Raw genomic sequence first — 22,575 nt, 5'->3', positions numbered from 1 at the left:
TGAGTGTTCTGTTAAAGACACCTAAACAGTGGTGTTTGTAGGGTGTCATTCATGGAGAGGTGAGTGGAACTCCATGGTCTCCTTTCTCCCTGCTGTTACCCTGGGTGTTTCTTCTTTGGCTTTTCAGAAGTTGTATCTTTTTAATAAGCTGGTACATGAAAGTAAAATGTATCCCTAAGTTCAATGATAGAGTAGCACATTGTCATATCTGAGTTGAGTCATGGGATCCCCCAGTTTAGAGCTGGCTGGACAGATGTATGGGAAGCTTGGTTGGGACTGCCATCTGAAAGTAGGAGGCAGTGTTGTGGGACTGATCCACTAATCTGTGATGTCTGTGCCAACTCTGAGCAGCTAGTGCAAAACCTGACCAGTTAATTGGTGTTTAGATAATCACAGAGTTGGTATAGATTTTGGAAAACACTCCAGGACTGGTGTCAGAAGGAAAGTAGAGTTGGTTTATTGGTGTTAGAGCTGAACATTTTTGTAACAAGTTCTGTCTGTATCAGACTCATTATCCCTGTAAATACCAAAACCTACCTCAGTGTTGGCTACTATAACTGCAGATTTTGAATTCTGTACTTTTTTCTTCTGTAGGGTGGACGCCATGTTGATTATGTAGTAGATCAGGTTGTTGGTAAGCTGATTGAAGTTGTTAAGAAAAAGAACAAGGCTGGAGTTTCAGTGAAGCCATTTCAAGTAAGTGATGCTTTGTATGTGCCACTGACTTCCCAGCCTGTGCCTGCTGTGATATTGACCTTCGCTTTGTATGTTTTCCACAGGTAAAAAACCATATATGGGTTTTTATTAATTGTCTGATTGAAAACCCAACTTTCGATTCTCAGACTAAGGAAAACATGACTCTGCAGCCCAAAAGTTTTGGGTCCAAATGCCAGCTGTCAGAAAAATTTTTTAAAGCAGTAAGTGAGACTTGCATTATTTTTCAGAGTTACTTTTGGGAGCTAAATAGTTTTCTTTATTCTATTTGTCACTAGTTTCTCTTTTGTCATATTAACTGAGTACAGACATGTTTACATTGCAAACTGACATGTCTAATCTTAATATCTTCAAAGGAGAGACTGTTATGCCATAAGAAGCAGTGAATTACAGCTGATTGTGTGTTTAACTTTGTGTTGACCATCCTAAAGTTGTGGGTCTCCTTTAACAACTATACTATAAGATCTTTATAGGACTTCTGGTTTCAGCTTTTCTACTCTTTATTTTGAAACTTTATTACTGAATTTTACTTATACTTATTTTTTTTTAATTGTGGTAACAGCTACATAACAAATCGTAGTATTTCTACTTTTTTTTGTTTTGTTTTGTTTTTTGATGTAGGGTCTCATTCTACCTCAGGCTGACCTAGAATTCACTATGTAGTCTCAGGCTGGCCTTGAACTCATGCTATCCTCCTACCTTTGCCTCCTGAGTGCTGGGATTAAAGGTGCGTGCCGCCATGCCCAGCTGTATTTTCTATATTCTTTAACATTTCACTTGGCTTTGTACATATTTAGACTACCTTAGATTTGAAGGTGAGTTTTATGGCTACCACCAGCTCCTTGTAGTCTGTTGTGTATTTGTTGGGGTTTGACTCAGCTCCTTTTTCAGAACTAAGTATCTGGGAGGTGCCTTCACATGTGTTTGCAGTGGGAATGTAATGCTAGAAAGCTGCAGTCTCTCTTCATCATGGTGAGGAACAGTGCAATTTCCACAGGCCACTCCTTGTCATATTCCATTATTACTTTTCCAGGATAGGTTCTCAGAAACAAAAACAAAAGGTGCTTTTTACCTATCAGAAGAAATAGTAATTTTGCATCTAAACATAATGAATTAACATCCAAGTTAATGATTTCTCAGACTTCTTTCGTTATAACTATTGTTCTCATGAAGTGATTTGATTGTAGATGTCAGGCTTTCTCTTTATGAGCTGAATCTGGATCTGGCACAGCTTACTTTTTAAAAAAAATAAGCAGCTGGGTGTGGAGGCACATGTCTTTAATCCAACCACGTGGGAGGGAGCCACAAATAGGAAGATCACTGAGTTCAAGGCCACCTTGAGACTACATAGTGAATTCCAGGTCAGCCTGAGCTAGAGTGAAACCCTACCTTGAAAATACGAAAACAAAAAGAAACAAACAAAATTCTATAAAACTATTTTGTATACCTAAATCAAATTATCAATGTGGATTAAAAAAAAAAAACAATTTAAGAGTTGGACTTAAAAATGTGTAACTCAGGCTGGTGAGATGGCTTAGTGGTAAAGGTGCTTGCCTGCAAAGCCAAAGGACCCAGGTTTAGTTTCCCAGGACACACGTAAGCTAGATGCAGAAGATGGTGCGTGCATTTGGAGTTCATTTGCAGGGCCTGGAGGCCCTGGTGCTCCCATTCTCATTCTCTCTCTCTTTCTCTCTGTGCCTCTTTATCTCTCTCTCTCAAACAAATAAAAACTAAAAATTTTTAAAAAAGATACTTAACCTTTCTTTTTTTTGAGGGGGGGCGGGTTGTGGGGGTTTAGGATACTGTCACATACTGATTCACCGCAAATTACCAACAGTTATAGAACACCCTCATTATTTGAAGAGTAAGTCCTGTTGATGGGTTCCCAAGCATATCCTAAGGTCCTCTTCATGTTAGTAGTGATTATTTGTCACAGGATTTCAAGACTCACCTTTTATACCAAAGAAAATGGAGATGTCAGTGTTTGAATTTACCAGCTAGTAAATTCACAGTGGCCCATTTGTGTGAATGTTGACACCGTCAGCCTGTAATAAGAGCGGTGGTTAGTCTTCATAGGGTTTACTATGAGAGAGTCTCTCATTGTCTTTCACTGTAACAGGCCTGTGTGTATAGCTGCCTGCATTAGCTTTACTAATGAACTGTGACGGTTTTACTATCACTGAGTAAAATGCACTAGCAGGTATTGTTGTTGTCATCCTTATAACTGTACCTTGAAACTGCCCTTTTAGCTATTATAGAAAGTCTCAAATTGTAACTAAATATATGAACTTTTGGCTTGTTTGGATACCATTAGTCTTTAATTTTGTTTTTTAAGGCCTCTAATTGTGGCATTGTAGAAAGCATACTGAACTGGGTGAAATTTAAAGCCCAGACTCAGCTGAATAAGAAGTGTTCATCAGTGAAGTACAGCAAAATCAAAGGCATCCCCAAGCTGGACGATGCGAATGATGCTGGTAAGACCTGGTGATCCTGGGAAGACTTAGATTTGCTTTACTTGTAATTTTCTTTGGTTATAGAAATGTTTCATGTAGACCATGATTTTCTGTTCAGAGTATAATTGAAATTGCCTCATGTATTATATATTATTAGTTTTCAGGCATTAGGAATTCAATACAATATATTTACATTTTAAATTTTACTAAGCATTATGTAAAATGATTTCTACAGTTTTTCACTGTTGTGATATTTATCTGGCTTCATTTTGCTTGTCAGTAAAATGAGTAATTTATATATTTGATTAAATATTTTTCTCAGGTGGCAAGCACTCCCTGGAGTGCACACTAATATTAACAGAAGGAGACTCTGCCAAGTCACTAGCTGTGTCTGGATTGGGTGTGATTGGAAGAGATAGATATGGTGTCTTTCCGCTCAGGGGTAAAATTCTTAATGTACGAGAAGCTTCTCATAAACAGGTTTGTGCATATTACACATACTTAGGACATTTTTAACACGTTACTAATATTGCTAAATTTTCAAATGTGAATTTTGACACAACTTTTCTTATATTTCAGCACTTTAAAATTATTGCCAATGTTTTTTTTTTATTTTTGTGCAGATCATGGAAAATGCAGAAATAAACAATATCATTAAAATAGTTGGTTTGCAATACAAGAAAAGTTATGATGACGCAGAGTCTCTGAAAACCTTACGTTATGGGAAGATTATGATCATGACTGATCAGGTTGGTTTGGGAGTTGTCATATGTTTACAGTGTGTATTTTTGGGCAGTCTTTTTTGTTTTTTTTTGTTTCTAAGATTCATTTTGCAGTGCTGGGTGCTGGGAAAATGCTCTACCCCCGAACGACATCCCACGTTGTCCTTTGGTAGTTGTTTCATGAGTCTTGCTTGGAGATACCATGAGTGAAAGTGATGTGTACATCCTGGGGTCAAACCTTGCTGTTTAACATGAACATTTATGAATTTATGTGAAGTATATTTTACATTACTCGGTTTATTGGGTACTTTCTCATTGCTGTGCCCAAACATGTGACCAGAAGCCACTGAAGGTTTGTTTTGGTTTCCAGTACAAGGGATGGAGTCCATCACACTGAGAACGGCGTGGCAGCAGGAGCATGAAGCAGCTGTCACATCATTGCGCAGGAGAAGGCAGAGTGGTGAATGCTGGTGCTTGCTAGCTTTTTCCTTTCAGACAGCACAGCCCAAGGCATGGCACCACCGTAGTTAGGATGGGTCCTCCCTTCAGAGTCAGCCTAATCTAGAAATCCCCAAGAGACACGCCAAGAGATTTGTTACCAGGGTGATTCTAAATTGCCATGTTGACAGCCAGAGATTAACTATCACACATTTTAAGCAGTTTCACTAGTTATTTGAGAGCATTTGGGGCTAGGATAATGGCTTAGCGTATAAAGTGCTTGCTGTATAGGCATGAGTACCTGAGTTTGGATCCCCAGAACCTGTATAAAAGCTGGATGCTGTGGCAAGCATTCTGAAATCCCAACGCACATATGGTGAAGAGGGGAAGCAGAGACAGGAGAACTTCCAGAAAGCTGTGGCCTAGCTAGCCTGGTTGATGCAACAGTGAGCAATGAGAAGAGAGACCCAGCCTCAAAACATAGGGGAAGGTGAGGACTGATGCCTGAAGTTGTCCTCTGGTCTCCACATGCACACATATACACACACCATACACACATATACCCTTCAAAAAATGTTTTTACATGCAGTAAATATGAGAAGAGTTGGTAGGACCCAGTACTGTACCACAGTGACTGAGTCTGTGTGTTGAGTAGGACTGGCGTGATGGACTCTCCAATGATTAATAGGCCAGTGGTTAATACTGGGATATGTTAGCCTAAGTTGGAATACACAAAACCCTGGTGGACTTTAGTAAAATCACAGCAATAAAGAAAGAACTAGAAAATTGAACAAAGAACTTCATATGTCTCTACCGTTTTCTCTTATGAAGTCTTAAGAGTTTTAGCTAGGCATGGTGGTGTATGCCTTTAATCCCAGCACTTGGGAGGCAGAGGTAGGAGGTGCTTGCTTGCAAAGAGTTCAAGGCCACCCTGAGACTACATTGTGAATTTCAGGTCAGCCTGGACTAGAGAGAGACCCTACCTTGAAAAACCAAATAATAATCACAGGGTTTTTTTTTTTGGTTTTCGGGGTAGGGGCTCACTCTAGCCCAGGCTGACCTGGAATTTACTATGTAGTTTCAGGGTGGCCTTGAACTCATGGCGATCTTCCTACCTCTGCCTCCCAAGTGCTGGAATTAAAGGCATGTGCCACCACGTCCAGCTTAATAATAGTTTTTTTTTTTTTTTTTCTTCGAGGTAGGGTCTCACACTAGTCCAGGCTGACCTGGAATTCACTATGTAGTCTCAGGGTGGCCTTGAACTCACGGTGATCCTCCTACCTCTGCCTCCTGAGTGCTGGGATTAAAGGCGTGCGCCACCTTGCCCGGCTTTTAATAATAATTTTAAAGAGGAATTTTGTAGCTTTTCTGTCAAGAGAAGCTGTTTAAGTTCCTGTACTCTTTCCATTGCCCAATGACATGGGTTATAACTATGTTTGATGTATTTTTTTTTACCCTTTTCTCATTCTGTAATTTGGTAAATTAAAAAATGTATATACAGATAATATGATCAAGATAATATGATAAAGATATAATATCAGGCAGATTTAGTATATTACTGCCTATAATTGCATTAAAGCAAAAATTCTCTATTATTGTCATCTAATGTTTATTGTTTGGCAAAATGCATTTCTACAATTTGAATGGAATTTTGTCTTTTGGGTTCATTCGTACATTTAAAAATTTGGTTATGAATAGTTATGTTTTATAAAGTTTTCATAAGACTTTTATTTTACATTTATTTAGGATCAAGATGGCTCTCACATCAAAGGCCTACTCATTAACTTTATTCATCACAATTGGCCATCACTTTTAAAACATGGTTTTCTTGAAGAGTTCATTACTCCCATTGTAAAGGTATTGTTTGCATTGTTTTCATTTTATAGTGATGACCTGCAGGTTAGCAGAAACACTAATTTCTTGCTTGCTTTTTAAATTTAAGGCAAGCAAAAATAAGCAAGAATTATCCTTCTATAGTATTCCTGAGTTTGATGAATGGAAAAAACACATTGAAAACCAGAAAGCCTGGAAAATAAAGTACTACAAAGGTATGTGTTTTAACATGCTTGTTTTATAAGATGGGTCCTATATTAAATTATTACATAAAGCTTTTCTTTATGAACACAGCATAAAATATCTTGAAAATTTGTCTCTTAAGATTGCAGAAATAGCAATGGCTGATTTTAAAAAAATTCATAGAAAATTCTGTGAAATAAAGAGTAATAAAATGGACCCCCATGTATTTTAACCATCACTATTTTAATCGATATCTAAATCTCTGTTATCATGGTAGTGTGAAATAACTTCCAAATATAGTATTTCATCTGTAACTATTGTAAGTGTATATAAAAGAATTGCCAGGTGTGGTGGTGCACACCTTTAATCCTAGCACTCAGAAGGCAGAGGTCGAAAGATCACTGTCAGTTCAAGGCCAGCCTGACACTGCATAATCACACTTTCCTTTAGCATATTTAAAAATATAGCTAGTGGGAGAGATGGCTTAATGGATAAGTTGATTGCTTGCAAAGCTAAGGACCCATGCTCGGCTCTTCAGGTCCCACGTAAGCCAGATGCACAAGGTGATGGAAACGTGCAAGGTCACACATGTGTACTAGGTAGCACACATGTCTGGAGTTTGATTACAGTGGTTGGAGGCCCTGGCGCATGCCAGTTTTCTCTCCCTCCCTCCTTCCCTCTCTTTCCTTCTCGTGCTCCCATTCTTGCTCCCATTCTTGCTCTCATTCTTGCTCTTCTGCATAAAAAAAAAAAAAAAAGCCAGTCTATTGGGCTTGCCTCAAAAAAACAATCTAGCCAGTATTAAAATTCCTCATGATTGTATTAATATATAAGTAATATCATGCAATATAAAAGCTTTTAATGCAATCATAACAAATATATGTTTGTCAGATGAACTTCAGACATGTGTCACCTTGTGCATATGGCTTACATGGATCCTAGGGAATCAAACCCAGGTCCTTCGGCTTTGCAGGCAAGCACCTTAACTCTAAGCCATTTCTCCAGCCCATGTATTTTTTTCAAAAAATACTTATTTGTTACTTATTTGCTAGCAGAGAGAGTGAGAGGAAGTGAGCGCCAGGTCCTCCTGCCACTGCAAATCAACTCCAGGTGGATGCACCACTCTGTGCATCTGACTTTACATGGGCACTGGGGAATTGAACCTGGGCCTTTAGGCTTTACAAGCAAGCACTTAAAGCACTGAGCCATTTCTTCATCCCTGTTCTCTATTTCCTGTGAACTGGTGCTTAAATCAGAGGGGTGCTTACATTTTGGTTAGATTTGACAACATTTAAATAGAAAGGCATTGAGTATGTCAAGAGGCATGGAATGTCTTTTGTTCATGAAGATTGATCAGTTGATACAGTTGTTGCTGGATTAATCTCTTTTTATAACTTTCCCCACAAACTTTTCATTTGGTGGTTTTGAACAGCCACCAAATGTTTGTGACTCCATTTTTTTTTAAACTTATGCAGGATTGGGTACCAGCACAGCCAAAGAAGCAAAGGAGTATTTTGCTGATATGGAAAGACATCGTATTCTATTTAGATATGCTGGGCCTGAAGATGATGCTGCCATTACCTTGGTAATTATTTGAAGGAAAAATGTTTTTTCTTATCACCCCTGCTTGCTGTTTCTTTCTTCCCATTACTGTTTCCTGTGAAAAATCACTTTGTAGGTCTAGTATTCATAGTAGTAGATTGTATTTTTTACAGATTATTCCTGGCTTTCATTATCTTTAATTAGAACATTGCAATTAAAGTGTTTATGGGGCTGGAGAGATGGCTTAGCGGTTAAGCGCTTGCCTGTGAAGCCTAAGGACCCTGGTTCGAGGCTCGGTTCCCCAGGTCCCACGTTAGCCAGATGCACAAGGGGGCGCACGGGTCTGGAGTTCATTTGCAGAGGCTGGATGCCCTGGCGCGCCCATTCTCTCTCTCTCCCTCTACTTGTCTTTCTCTCTGTGGCTGTCACTCTCAAATAAATAAATAAATAAATAAATAAATAAATAAATAAATAAATAAATAAAGTGTTTATGATTTTTAAAGGTAGGAGAATCCCTTTAATTTGTCAGAAATTAATGATTGGTGATCTGCCATTTGTAAATTTAAATATTTTCATGATGGTAGTTTTGTTTTGACTGAATGTGTGACCTCTGAACCCTCAGGCATTTAGTAAGAAGAAAATTGATGACAGGAAGGAGTGGCTGACAAACTTTATGGAAGACCGGAGACAGCGCAGGCTACATGGCCTGCCAGAGGTTAGTCCTGAGGAGTGTTGATCTGGGGGAGCAGGACAGCCAAAACTCATCCCATCATAACTACAGTGTTGCTGTCTAACTTTTCTCCTAGCAATTTCTATATGGCACAGCGACAAAGCACTTGACTTACAATGACTTCATCAACAAGGAGTTGATTCTCTTTTCAAACTCCGACAATGAGAGATCTATACCATCTCTTGTTGATGGTGAGTGTCATTTCTTTAAAACATTTTCTCTTGTTCCGTTTCATGTACTTTAGCCTATCCTTGTGAGCTACTTTAAATTGTTTTGTTGTTGTTTTTTGTTTTGGTTTTTTGAGGTAGGGTCTCGCCTTAGTCCAGGCTGATCTAGAGTTCACTGTGTAGTCTAAGGGTGGCCTTCAACTCACAGTGATCCTCTTAACTCTGCCTCCCAAGTACTAGGATGAAGGGCATGCACTACCACACCTGGATACTTAAAAATTTTGGGGAAGATCAGATGAAGAGAAATTTAAAACTTTTGATCCTGCTTTTGTGGTAGATACTTTTTGGTAGGGTGGAGGTCTTTAGTGTTCTTCAGTTTGAAACTTAAAGCCTTTGACTTTTTCAGGAAAATTATGGCCAATCTTTAAAGCTTTTGCCCAAGTTGTTTGTAGAACTTCCAAAATTACAAAAGCAAAATGAGATTTTGAAATGAGAGAGAGTTTTCTTCTCCTCGTGTGTGCAGATGTGGGGTGTATGAATGTGAGCAAGCAGATGGCCATGCCCCATGCTCACCCATGTGAAGGTGAGAGGCAGATGTTGGGTGTTCTTCCCCTTTCGTGATACACAGTCTGTCTCACTGAGCCTGCATCTTCCTGTTGGCTGGTTGTACTGGCTGACCAGGGAGCCCCAGGAACCCTCTTTGCTCATACCCCCTTAGCGTTGGGATTATGTAAATGTATCACCATGCTCAGCTTTTTACATGGGAGATGGGGTTTCACTTAAGTCCTCACACTTGCTCAGCAAGCTCTTACCCACTGAGCCATCTCACCTCCCAAGAATATATTTAAGTTTCTTTGTACCTCACTAACATCAAGCTGATTCTTTCACTTGATAAAATGTAGAAACTGTTATACTTTAGTTAGAATAGATTTTGCTCTCCTATTTAGAATTCTTGTTTTTCACATTCTAGAACTTATAGCAAATTTGTTCATTTTGTGTTACATGGTTTTTAGCTAATGACAATTTTGTTCAGCTATCATGTTTAGCCTGAAGTTGCCTCCTTTCTTTCTATTTTTTTAAATTAGTTATATACATACTCAAGTGTGTAGGTTGCCTCGTTTCTATGAAGTCTTTCTTCCAAATTGGCCTCAGATGCCTATGCTTCTATGCCAGTTGGGTGTCTCTTATATTTTGTTAATTTTGCTCTCAATTACACCATGCAGTTTTTAAAGAAATAGCTGCATTTTAACATACTGTTTCTTCCATGCTTTGCTTTGGGCTCACATTGCTGATGTTAACAGTCAGCATGTTCTGATGAGAGTAACTAAGGTTATTAAGAAGGTTGTCATCTCAAGGCATGGTGGCACACACCTTTAACCCCAGCACTCTAGAGGCAGAGGTAGGAGGATCACTGTGAGTTTGAGGCCACCCTGAGATTACATAGTGAATTCCAGGTCAGCCTGGGCTAGAGTGAGACCCTACCTGGCAAAAACAAAAATAAAAGAAGGTTGTTCTCTCAGTTACTCTGTGAATACTGAGACTTCTTGCCTTACTAGTTTGCCCACTCACATATACATGGCCCAGTTGAGATAAATATCCAGATTAGTAAGATTCTAAAGCCTGCATATATTCTTAACTGCCATGGTCAACATTTGTAAGAGTTTCCTGACTGGGGATAATTTAATAAGTGTTGGGCCATTGGTGGTATTTTGGAAACTCATGTGGAGGGGCGGGATAGGGTCGTTCTTGAAGGTCCTTCACTTCAGGGACTGAGAAAGTTTCCATGAGCTTATGTTGTTAACAATTTGAGCCAGTTAGCCTTCAAAAGCAAACTATTTTTCCTTTTTTTCCCCAATATGTATGGTATTGTTGCCACTCAAAGGGTTGTGTTTTTGAAGTAGTATTTTGAAAGAGAGTTGTTCTTTTTACAAATAGGCTTTAAACCAGGCCAGAGAAAAGTTTTGTTTACCTGTTTCAAGAGAAATGATAAACGTGAAGTAAAAGTTGCCCAGCTGGCTGGATCTGTTGCTGAAATGTCTGCTTACCATCATGGAGAGGTAAGTAGTAGAGTCAGCTGAAAACTAGCAATTAGCAGGGTGAATGACAATTATACATAATAAAATAATTTCCTTTTTTAAAAAAATTTATTCATTTATTTATTTGCAAGGGAAAAGAGAGTGGAAATGAATGGTAATAGACATACCAGGGCCTCTAACCACTGCATATGACCTCCAGATGCATATACCACTTTGTGCATCTGGCTTTATGTGGGTACTGCTGAATCAAACTTGGGTCATTAGGCATTGCAGGCAAAACACCTTAACTGCTGAGCCATTTCTCCAACTGCAATAATTTTTTTTATGAGGTCTTTGGGAATATCATACAGTTGAGAATTTAGATTTTCTTAGGAGTAGTTTTAGAAAATGTAGACTACCAATATTATATTCTGTTTCTTTCCATTCTGTAGCAAGCATTGATGATGACTATTGTGAACCTGGCTCAAAACTTTGTGGGAAGTAATAACATTAATTTGCTTCAGCCCATTGGTCAGTTTGGAACTCGTCTCCATGGTGGCAAGGATGCTGCAAGCCCTCGTTACATTTTCACAATGTTGAGGTAAATACCTGCTTATTTATTGGTATAAAGTTCAATTTAAAGTTTTTAAAAAAATATTTATTTTTATTTGAGACAGAGAAAGGGAGAAGGAGAAAGAGAATGGGTATGCTAGGGCCTCAAGCCACTGCAAATGAATTCCAGATACATGTGCCACCTGTGCATCTGGCTTATGTGGGACCTGGAGAATTGAACCTGGGTCTTTAGGCTTCACAGGAATGTGCCTTAACCATTAAGCCATATCTCCAGCCCCAATTTAAGGTTTATTGCTATCAAGGAGATATTTAATAAAAGTGTGGCCATCAAGAAAAGTACCTAGTTATTCTACTAAGGATTCTAAATTATTAAGGTCTGTTGACCTTAATTATTTTTGAATTCTTGGTGAAATGAGTATATAGATTTTTCTCATTATATTCTTTAGACTGAAAATAGATTATGTATGTTATTCAGAGTAACGAGATTCTTAAAAAGCTGTTTCATAATATTAAAGAGCTCAGAGAGATAAGTAAGTATGTAAGTAAAATAGGGCTACTTTATCCTGGCTTCATGCTTAAAAAATGCTTTATGTATATATAAATGTTAGATGACTTAGCTGGGCGTGGTAGTGCACTCGGGAGGCAAAGGTAAGAGGATCGCCCTGAGTTCGAGGCCACCTTGAGACTACATAGTTAATTCTAGGTCAGCATGGACCAGAGTGAGACCCTACCTTGAAAAACCAAAAAAAAAAAAAAAAAAAGTTAGGTGATTTTATTGTTGGCCACAGGTAGTCAGAATTATAACAAATTATTCTTTCTAGGAGATTTTATTAAACACTTTACATATGAGGCTTTGTTTCTCAAGGGAATATTCTTTTTCTTTTTGTCAGTTCTTTAGCAAGACTCCTTTTTCCAGCTGTGGATGACAACTTGCTTAAGTTTCTTTATGATGATAATCAACGTGTAGAGCCCGAGTGGTATATTCCCATAATCCCTATGGTTTTAATAAATGGTGCTGAGGGCATTGGGACTGGATGGGCTTGTAAACTCCCCAACTATGATGCTAGGGAAATCGTGAACAATGTCCGACGGATGCTGGAAGGATTGGATCCTCATCCCATGGTGAGTGTTAGTATGCGTAGCTCATATTGTTTATTTAACAAATGATCATGGATAGAGGACAAAGTTCAGTCGTTTTAGAAGAGTAATGGAGTGCTTTTATCTTAGAGCTGCTGTAGACAGTAATGGCTTTAGTTAGGGTACAACTTGATGCATGCTTAGCAGTAAAAATACATAAGATGTAAAAGGAAAGAGTGAAGATGAGACAGATGAGGGAAAGCTTGTACTGAACTTTATTTACAAACACCTCATATTCTAAACTTTCACATCTGTACTATGTAGAGAACGATATTCTTGTGATAAAACTAAAGATAATTTTATTTTTGTTCTTAAGTTTTGAAAATTTTCCTTATCACAATATACTTACATAGTTTGTTACAAAAATAGTGATGTGCATTGTGGCAAATATAGATAAACAAAGGAGAAAAAAAGTCCAAACCTACCATGCAGAAACAGACAATGTTAATATGCTTGTTTCTTTCATTTCTCTTTTGTTTTTGAAAATAAACATTCTGAATATGTTTATTATTTTTCCCACGTAAATACTTCAAAATACTTCTAAAGTATCTTTACTAGAAGGATATAATTGTGTTTTATTTAAACTGTTGAGATACATCAGTACTTACTTCTTGTATGCCTCTTCCTAAATTGGGGCTGTGCTGATCCAAGGTCTCTGTCTTCCTAAAATTCATCTCTCGTCAGGAGACAACATTAGGGCTTGAAGTTTACAGTGACCAAAGAGCAGTCATTGGTCAGTGTTCATAAAATGTCATCTTCTGTGTACATAATTTCTTAGTAACAGTGACAAGTACAAATTTTAGAAGAGGAAAAAGTCACTTCATGCTTTGGTTGAGAAAGCAGACTAAGCCTCTATTTCAGGTTGACTGACCCGTGTCAAAGCTGGTAGACAGTCCATTTTTGTTTCCATAACAAAACATTTGAAGCAAGCCACTCTTGAAAGGAAGATGTGTATTTGGCCTCATGGTTATAGAATGACAAGGTCTAGTGACCTCATCTGGTGATGGCCTTCTTGTTGGCACAGCCCTGGGAAGCATAGGGCATCACATATGGCAACAGAAAGAAGTGCTTGCATGCATCTGTGTTGTTTAGGCCTCTCCCCTCCTTTTGCACAGACACTTTAATGACATTGTCCAATCCTAGTGATTTCCTTCAAAAAAGAAAAAAAAAAACACTTCTAAACATCACAGTCATATTCATGGTGAGGGTTAGATTTCCAGGTGACATTCTAGGGAATATCCAGGCCATATGTTACACACCAGGTATAATAAATATTCAAAATGTTTTCATGCAAACTGGGGAGAGTGGTCCTTTCTCAGACAAGTCATTAGCAGCAAGTCTGGAAGACATAGGATAGGAAACACAGGGAGTCTGATTTTAAAGGAGTTAAGCTACAGGAGGAGGAAGAAGTATGGGAACAGTGCTCTGGAAAAAACTTACAGGAAGACTAAAAGATGATGCTCAGATTTGGAGATTGGGAGGTTACAGATCTATGAATTCAGGGTAAAGCAGTATTGATTGGAGAGGGACAGTTGAGGAAGGGGAGTTCCATTTCGGTCATGTTCATCTGGACTATACATTGAGTGAGTTGTATCTGTATCTGTGGTGTTGGCCTCCAGAGTTGCCTCAAGTTCTGTCATCTCCACTTTCCTTGCAGCTCCCAAACTATAAGAACTTCAAAGGCACCATCCAGGAACTCGGTCAAAACCAGTATGCAGTCAGTGGTGAAATATTTGTGGTTGATAGAAACACGGTAGAAATCACAGAGCTTCCGGTTAGAACCTGGACACAGGTTAGTGTATGCATGTGAACTTCCTGGGAGAAGGGCATTGGATTAACTGTAAGTCTGCAATTCTTTGTGTAAGAGTAATGCATGAATTGTTTCTTCTAGGTCTGTGTACACTTGTTCTACACAATCAATTGAATTTGTGCTTTACATTTTTAAATTTTAAGAATATTTAAACTTAGGTAAATAATATATAATACAATAATAATAGTTGACTTAAGTTAGCTAAGGGCTTTTTTGAGACTATAACTTTCTTTACCTCTGAATGAAAGAATAGAATAGTTGTTTTTGTTTCTCGAAGAGGCAGGCCTTCACTCCAGCCCAGGCTGACTTAGAACTCACTCTGTATCCTAGATGGTCTCAGAACCACAGCAATCCTACTTTAGCCTCCTGAGGGCTGGAAATATAGGCACAAGTCACCATGCTCTATTTAGAATAGGTATTTTTGAGTCCTTCTTAATATAATGAGTACGTTTATATGAGTAAATATATGTACATGCATGCTACCTCTCTGAGCACTAGTCGATGTCCTATTTTGGGTATGGGGAGATTAGAACCACCACCCATCTCTCTAAGCATTTCCTATGTGCCCCTCTGTCACGATGAGCAGAGGCAGCAGAGGAGGCATTTTCCTTTTTGCTTCGCAGGAGATGAGAATCATCGAAAGCCTTTGTGACTTATAATAATATGAGACTATGACATTGAGTCCCCAAAATAACTGTTTTTAAAATGTTTTTCTAGGTGTACAAGGAGCAGGTTTTAGAACCTATGCTCAATGGAACAGATAAAACACCAGCATTAATTTCTGATTACAAAGAATATCATACTGATACAACTGTGAAGTTTGTGGTGAAAATGACAGAAGAGAAACTAGCACAAGCAGAAGCTGCTGGATTACATAAAGTTTTTAAACTTCAGACTACTCTTACTTGCAATTCTATGGTAATTCATTGGATTTAATGTTCAACTAACCTTTCATGCATGGCCCTACGTTGGTGAGAGTGGCTGCAGTAAGCCTGCCTGCCTGCGGAAGAACCCAGAGGCATATGCCTCCCTTCTATTCTTGTCTACCACCTTTACCTTCAGCTCTGGGCTTGTGCCTTTGGGCTTGAGCACCCAGGATACACATACCTTCACACACTCTGACTAGGAGTGATAGATCTATCTCTGCTAGCATTTTAACTGTGGGGTAATTGCCTGTTCCTTACTAGCTTGCTTAATTAAGCTTGTATATTTGTGTTGATATAAGTGGGAAGAAATAGAAAGTTAATGTGTATGATTGTGTAAATTCAATTCCAAATTAACATTTAGATTCTAGATTTAAAGGGGAAACATGTATAGCAGAAGCCTAACAGCTAAAGAAATGCTGATAGAAGGGGTAGGGAAGGGAGGGAGTGCTCAGATGATTGAGTTACCATAGTAACAAAGGTGGCCAGTCCCAGTCCTTGTAGATGGGAGGGAAGCAGGCTCGGAGTGTAACATTTTAAATCTGAGAGATAGAATATTTATCCTTTTAGTTTTAAGTGGTTTTATAGCTACTTTAAGCACATCTTTACATTTTTTTTGTTTTTGAGGTAGGGTCTCACTCTAGTCCAGGCTGACTTGGAACTCACTCTATAGTCTCAGGCTGACTTTGAACTCACGGCGATCCTCCTACCTCTGCCTCCTGAGTGCTGGGATTAAAGGCGTGCGCCACCACGCCCAGCTTAAGAATTTCCTTTTAAAGACTCATTTTTAAAAATTATTACTGTTTTAAATATTGTCATGGTTTTGTGAATAGAATTTATCAGCTTCTTGTACTTACTAAAGGAATATTTACAGAAATCTAGTTAATTTTGGTTCTTTTGAATGGCTTTTAGGGGTAGTGTGTGTTCATATTATACTTACTTAATTTTAAACTGCAGATGCCAAAATTTAAAATATTACTACAGATTTCTGGAATCTTAAAAAAAACAACACTTTGTAATTTGCCTAGGTACTCTTTGATCATATGGGATGTCTGAAGAAGTATGAAACTGTGCAAGACATTCTGAAAGAATTCTTTGATTTACGGTTAAGTTATTATGGTTTACGGAAGGAGTGGCTTGTAGGAATGTTGGGAGCAGAATCTACGAAGCTTAATAACCAAGCCCGCTTCATCTTAGAGAAGATACAAGGGAAAATTACTATAGGTAAGACACAGCCTTTTAAAATTTGATCATTAGTTAAAATGGACAAAATCTTTATTAATAGAAGACATTTTTAACAGTAGATATAAGCAAATACAAATTGAATCTCTTTTCTTGATCCTAACTTTATTTTTCCCTCACATAGAGAATAGGTCAAAGAAAGATTTGATTCAAATGTTAGTCCAGAGAGGTTATGAATCTGACCCAGTGAAAGCGTGGAAAGAAGCACAAGAAAAGGTAATCACCTGCAGAAAGACCCTCAGAGAAGTTCTGAAAGCAACTCCACAACAACCCCAACCCCAGTTTAAACTCAGCATTGGGAGAGGTGCTAAGCTGGCTTTATGCAGATGTCAGTCTTCTGTTTACCCACAGAGCAAACACAGGACAGTGCAGGGTGCCCTCAGCACAGAGCACTTTGCCAGTGACTCCACTGGGCCTGGAGAAATGACTCCAGCTTTTAAAAGGTAGCTCAGTGTCCTTGGCTTTTTTTTTTTTTGTCCCCCTGAGCCTGCCATTAAGAGGTGTTATTTGTGGTGGTGTTTTCTGTGAGGTCCACATATAGTCTGGGGGCCAGACTGCGAGTGCTGGGGACCATCCCCCAGTGCTCAGTGGTGGTCACCATGTGGCGTCTGGTCACCACTTACTTGGTCTGTTTGTGTTAAGGCTGGGAAGATGAGAGATATGCTATTTTGATTGAACAACCAGCATGTGTTTTGCCTGTGCTTAAATCTGTGACCCTGGAGCATCAGATTAAAAGTCTGAATTTTAATAATTAATCTGTCCATTTCGGATTATAAAGTAGTATTAATTCAGTGAGAGTCCCTTCAGGAAGTAGTTTCTTAATACTGCATATAATTAAAAGGAAATTCTAAAGAGGCAGCACAACATTGTGATTGAGAACAGAAAGGTAGAAAGGAAGAATGTTTGAAATAATTAATGTTTGTAGATATTTAAATAGATGATATATGTGCAATACTGATGTAATATTATTAAAAAGTTATGACTGTGTAGCATAACTTGAACTGAAATTTAAATTTTTAAAGTTCTCAACCATAATGTTTTCATAATTTTTTGATTAAACTACATTGAAATACCATTTTTGTTCACATTATTTAAGCTTTTAAAAAATTTTAGGTCAATGTAATATGCTAAAGTGAGTAAAATTAGAATAAGTCATATAGTATAGTAATAGCAGATAGCATCATCATTTGAAGAAAATAGAGTAAGACAGGGTGGTCAGCTTTTAGAACTGTGCTGCCTGGAGCACTGGTTCTCCTCACTGTGATTTGCTGTGCGGTTAAACTCACTTCATGGTTGACATACTTGTACTTCTGTGTCATTATTGATGTAAGCTGCTTCTTAAAATCATAATTGGTAGCTAGTAAATTTAACACTTAGTTTTCAAAGGTAAAGGTACTTGAGAATGCCTTCCTTGTGGAAGCAGAATTCATGGAGAAAGGCAAAGGCTAGCTTTGTTTCAGTATTGAATTATTACCATCAGATCTTTTTCAGCACTGTGGCCATGTATATACATGAGGGAGTTCAGGTTCCCAAATGAGCTGCTCTTCCATGAGCCTCTTACTGTGTATATTCAGGAAAGAGAGGGAATTATAAAACAGCTAACTAGAAGATTAAGGTTATTTCTTAAAACATAATGAAATTCTATCATTAAACATGGAAAAGTTTATTTAACTGATTTCTAAAAGTACCCTTAGTTATGTTCTTGTTTACAGTGAAATACACATATATTCAGAGTGCTTACTAATAGTACTTTCAGTGTCATGAAATCCTAGATCATATGGACTTTTGCAATGTGAGTGCAAGGATTGTAAGACGTCCTAACATCTTACAGTCACCTGGCAGCCTAGGTGCCCATTGGCAGCACATTATCTCATAAAGAACTTTTTTAAAACTGCAGAATAATTTGCTACAAGTTATCTAGGACTTATTAATCATTTACCAACTCAGTAGATGAGTTTCCCATTTTATTTGTATAATGAAGCATCTTGCTTTGCAACTTTAATTTTTATCATTTTACTTCTAAAGAACACCGGGACCTAACTTGGTGTGTCACACACATACATACAACTTCTTTTGCTTAATGAGGTATCATGGTTAACATTATTCTAAATTCTTTTAGTGCCTTAAAGAATTTAGATTCAATTTTATTTAATGTTTATTTTTATTTTTAAGCCTTTGAAGGCATTTACACCTAAAATTAATTTTATTGTTCATATTTTGAAACTTAATATTAGCACAGGTTTTTTGTTGCAGTTTTTTTTTCATGAAAATACATTATGAATAAATTTTCAGAAATGCTTTGCTACTTTAACTTATCAGCTCCTAGCCTTTGGTGAACTAATTTTCTGAATTCTTGCTTGAGTAAATTCTTGCCTGAGTAATCTTTCTTGAGAGAACTTTCATTAACAATTCATCCCTAGTAAGTGTACCTATATTTATTATTATAACTATTAAAACAATTGGTAGTTATGTTGGGTTTCAACTGGTCATTCACTCACCAGTATAGATGTATGATAACATGCAACAATCAGACATTCTATTCAGTAATTTAAGATACAGTGGCTTGTTTTGTGACTTTACTCTGAGGAGAGCACTTAACTTTTCCCTAAATACCTGGGTAAGCACAGGAATAGAACATACCATCCCTTCTGAAGATTTCATTGTCTATCTTTGGAAAATTTTTAACATCTTTTACAGAAGACATGTTTTATAGGCAATCTTACAGGTAGCCTAAAATATAGCTCCATCTCCCTGAAGGTATAGCATTGACAGTGTAGCATTTGTAGAATTTTTAACTTGTTATTCAAGAAAATTAAGCATTGATTTGATATTATAATGGACTTTAATATGAAGTTTATTATTTTTTACAGGCAGCAGAAGAGGAAGAAACACAAAACCAGCATGATGATAGTTCCTCTGATTCAGGAACTCCTTCAGGCCCTGACTTTAATTATATTTTAAATATGTCTCTATGGTCTCTTACTAAAGAAAAAGTTGAAGAACTCATTAAACAGAGAGATACAAAAGTATGAACTTCTCTGGGTTAAATAATTTGAAACTATTTCAGTATTTTCCATATCTTTGATTTTCTTTTTCCTAAACATAAGTATTTTGATTTACACATTTAAAAACTAATGAATGTTAAACTGTACTACTTTTTCTTTTTAATTATAGGGACGAGAGGTCAATGATCTTAAAAGAAAATCTCCTTCAGATCTTTGGAAAGAAGATTTAGCAGCATTTGTGGAAGAACTGGATGTATGTTAAGTCTCTGTTGATGTATATTCGGGCTAAGGATATAGTGCAGTGGTAGAGCGTTTGCCTGGCATGCACAAAGCCCTTAAGTCCAATCTCTAGTACTGTCAGTAAATAAAAGAAATATTTTGAAAAAACAAAATATATTTGGAAAAACAGTGTTTAAGAGATAACATTTTAAAAATTATCTTAACATTTCCTTTAGCTCTGTGGTAAAGTATTAATAAGTGAAGCTTGGATTAAGCTAACTGTAGTTCTGTAAAGTTAGAAAGAAAAGCTGCTTCTAGCCTGATGAATATAAGTGCTGTGGAGTAGAGATTTAGGATATTTTAAATTTTAACACTTTCTAGTAATTAAACTCTCTTTGTTGAGTGCTAACTGAGCTAATTGATTTACTCTGGTGTTTTTTCTGGAGTGAGGTCAGGTCGGTACATGATTGCATTGAATATTGGTGTTTTGACTTTCTTTAGATTTATAACATTGCAATATTTTTGTGTAATAACATATTTTTCTCCCAAGTATAATTCTCATTTAAAAAATGTAAAAATTAGAGAAAAGAATTAAAATGTAACCATTTTACAAAATTGCCCCCATAAAGTGGTAGAATTAAGTTAATGGCAATAGAATTACTACCTAGCTTTGAGTAGCCAAAGGTAAAATGCCATTTGCCATGGCATGATGATTTCTTTTCACTTTTTTTCATTCTCTGTATTGTCTACACATCTCAGTCTCACAGCCTTGGCTTTTGTTAGGAACAGATGTAATTTATTGCTTGCTGGATAGAATTTCTGGATTTTTTTTTACTATTGTTGCAGGACCAGTCAATGATCTTTCAAGTGCTACAATATCTTGACTTCATACTTTTTGACATTATACATTAATTAGATTTTTAAAATTTTTTTGTTTTATGTTTATTTATTTATTTGAAAGTGACAGACCGAGAAAGAGGCAGCGAGAGAGTGAGAGAGAATGGGCGCGCCAGGACCTCCAGCCATTGCAGACGAACTCCAGACACATGTGCTCCCTTGTGCATGTGGCTAACATGGGTTTTGGGGAATCGAGCCTCAAACCAGGGTCCTTAGGCTTCACAGGCAAACACTTAACCACTAAGTCATCTCTCCAGCCCATTAATTAGATTAAAAAAAATTGAGTAATTGTTTTTTCATACTTGTTTACATGTTAAAAAATTTATATGGAGTTGTGGGTATAGCTCAGTGTTTGAGCACTTACCTAGCCTTGAGTTCCATCCCCAGCACCCCCTCGCCACACTAATCAAGCATACATTACAAGGAAAAATTGCTCTTGATTGATACTACTATATTACTCTGGTACTGCTTTAAACATCTATATTAAAATATTATACTGATGTTTATAAATTTCCTCATTTTGTGCTTTATTTGGACTGAAGTTGAAAAGTCATTATTTAAAACAGTCACAGCCAAAGAATGTTATTACTGCTTTGAGTTGTCCATCTTACTTATGGGGGCTATATCACCATGGTCATAAGCAATGACACATTCTCAGAGCCTCAGCTTCCTCATCTGGAAATGCAGCTTTGGATTGCTAACACTTGCCATGGGGAGGCACTAGAAAGTATCTGTCATTCTTGAGGACACAGTTTGAAAAATTTCAGTTGCTAATCTCATTTGAAGAACAGTAAAATAAATATCTGTTCAAAACTAAATATCAAATTATAGATGCATATCTGGGATGAAGTATCATTTTTATGTTATTTCATACCATTTAGTGCAATAGATTTTACTCCATTTATCAAAATCATGTTATACTTTTGTATAAATTTTATAGATTTCTTCATACTAGGTGTCATATATTATTAAATTAATTTTTAATTATTATGCCTTTATCATAATTTTTATCTATCTTGTTGAATAATGAAAATATTGGGAGTTTGTTTTATAAATAAACATCAAATTAACTCATGAATTTCAGCATTTTAGTTTTACATGGGTATTTTTGAATGTAGGCAGATTTTAATTAATTAATTATTAAGTTATTAATTGATATTCTAAGGTAATTTTATTTTTCTCATGTTATAGCATATTTTAAATTGTATTCAGTTAGATAAACATGCACTGGAAAGCTCCTTAGTTTTTATGTTTGTAATTGTTGCTGTCTTAGTCTAGAATGGCTTTAATATTTAACATTCTTAAATGATGGGGGCTATTTGCTTTGGGCAAGGAAATAAGATTATGCATAGGAACCTTTGCACTATTGCTGTTGTTCAGTTTTACTTAGAATGTTTGCCTTGCTTAACTTGTTGGTAAGTTCTTTACTTAGTATGTTGTTTGTATTTGCTACTTTAACCTTCATTGCAAAGTATTGTTCACAGTTTCAGTAGCTTGATAACCAGAAGTTTTGGTTTTCATAATAAAATTTCAACTCGCTCATGGAGATTTTTATATATATATATATATATATATATTTATATACACATACATATATATACATACATACATACATACATACATACGTAAAGTACCAGCATTGAAATTTGGTGTGTTACTTTTAAAGCCTATCATTTTTAAATTACTATATGACAAACTCTCTTTAAATGTCTTTTAAGAGATATCATAATTTTTTTAAATACAGGACCTGTGACATTAATCTTGGTTATAACCTCATTTATTGTTATATAGAACCCCATAAGTTCAATGTAGTGAACTTTTTAAATCCTTTTTTTTTTTTTTTTACTTCCTGACTTCACATTTGTGGAGTGATCATGACATATCAGTAGACAGGAATGGCTTTGTACTTCTCCTTAGAATGGCCTCTGTGGTTTTGCCAGGCTTCTGACACCAGCTCATGAGCTGTCCTGAT

General features: G+C 36.9%; 1 protein-coding gene across 2 annotated transcripts in view; it reads left to right on the top strand.

Moving 5' to 3' along the window:
• The window catches only part of Top2b (DNA topoisomerase II beta), a 75,132-nt gene that overhangs the window by 37,314 nt on the left and 15,243 nt on the right, over positions 1–22,575 (top strand). For both annotated transcript variants that reach the window (XM_045135708.1, XM_045135707.1), the window contains exons 9-27: positions 595–696; positions 780–917; positions 3,050–3,188; positions 3,490–3,647; positions 3,791–3,916; positions 6,074–6,184; positions 6,270–6,375; positions 7,819–7,928; positions 8,508–8,600; positions 8,692–8,806; positions 10,718–10,839; positions 11,250–11,398; positions 12,261–12,492; positions 14,165–14,299; positions 15,035–15,235; positions 16,269–16,464; positions 16,607–16,698; positions 19,353–19,508; positions 19,657–19,740. In XM_045135708.1, coding sequence (XP_044991643.1) covers positions 595–696; positions 780–917; positions 3,050–3,188; positions 3,490–3,647; positions 3,791–3,916; positions 6,074–6,184; positions 6,270–6,375; positions 7,819–7,928; positions 8,508–8,600; positions 8,692–8,806; positions 10,718–10,839; positions 11,250–11,398; positions 12,261–12,492; positions 14,165–14,299; positions 15,035–15,235; positions 16,269–16,464; positions 16,607–16,698; positions 19,353–19,508; positions 19,657–19,740 — 2,565 coding nt within the window. The remainder of the gene's footprint in view (positions 1–594; positions 697–779; positions 918–3,049; positions 3,189–3,489; positions 3,648–3,790; positions 3,917–6,073; positions 6,185–6,269; positions 6,376–7,818; positions 7,929–8,507; positions 8,601–8,691; positions 8,807–10,717; positions 10,840–11,249; positions 11,399–12,260; positions 12,493–14,164; positions 14,300–15,034; positions 15,236–16,268; positions 16,465–16,606; positions 16,699–19,352; positions 19,509–19,656; positions 19,741–22,575) is intronic.

Source organism: Jaculus jaculus, chromosome 16 (assembly GCF_020740685.1).
Source record: "Jaculus jaculus isolate mJacJac1 chromosome 16, mJacJac1.mat.Y.cur, whole genome shotgun sequence".
Taxonomy (NCBI): domain Eukaryota; kingdom Metazoa; phylum Chordata; class Mammalia; order Rodentia; family Dipodidae; genus Jaculus; species Jaculus jaculus.
The sequence above is the reverse complement of the archived record's forward strand: the minus strand, read 5'-3'. Positions and strand labels throughout refer to the sequence as shown.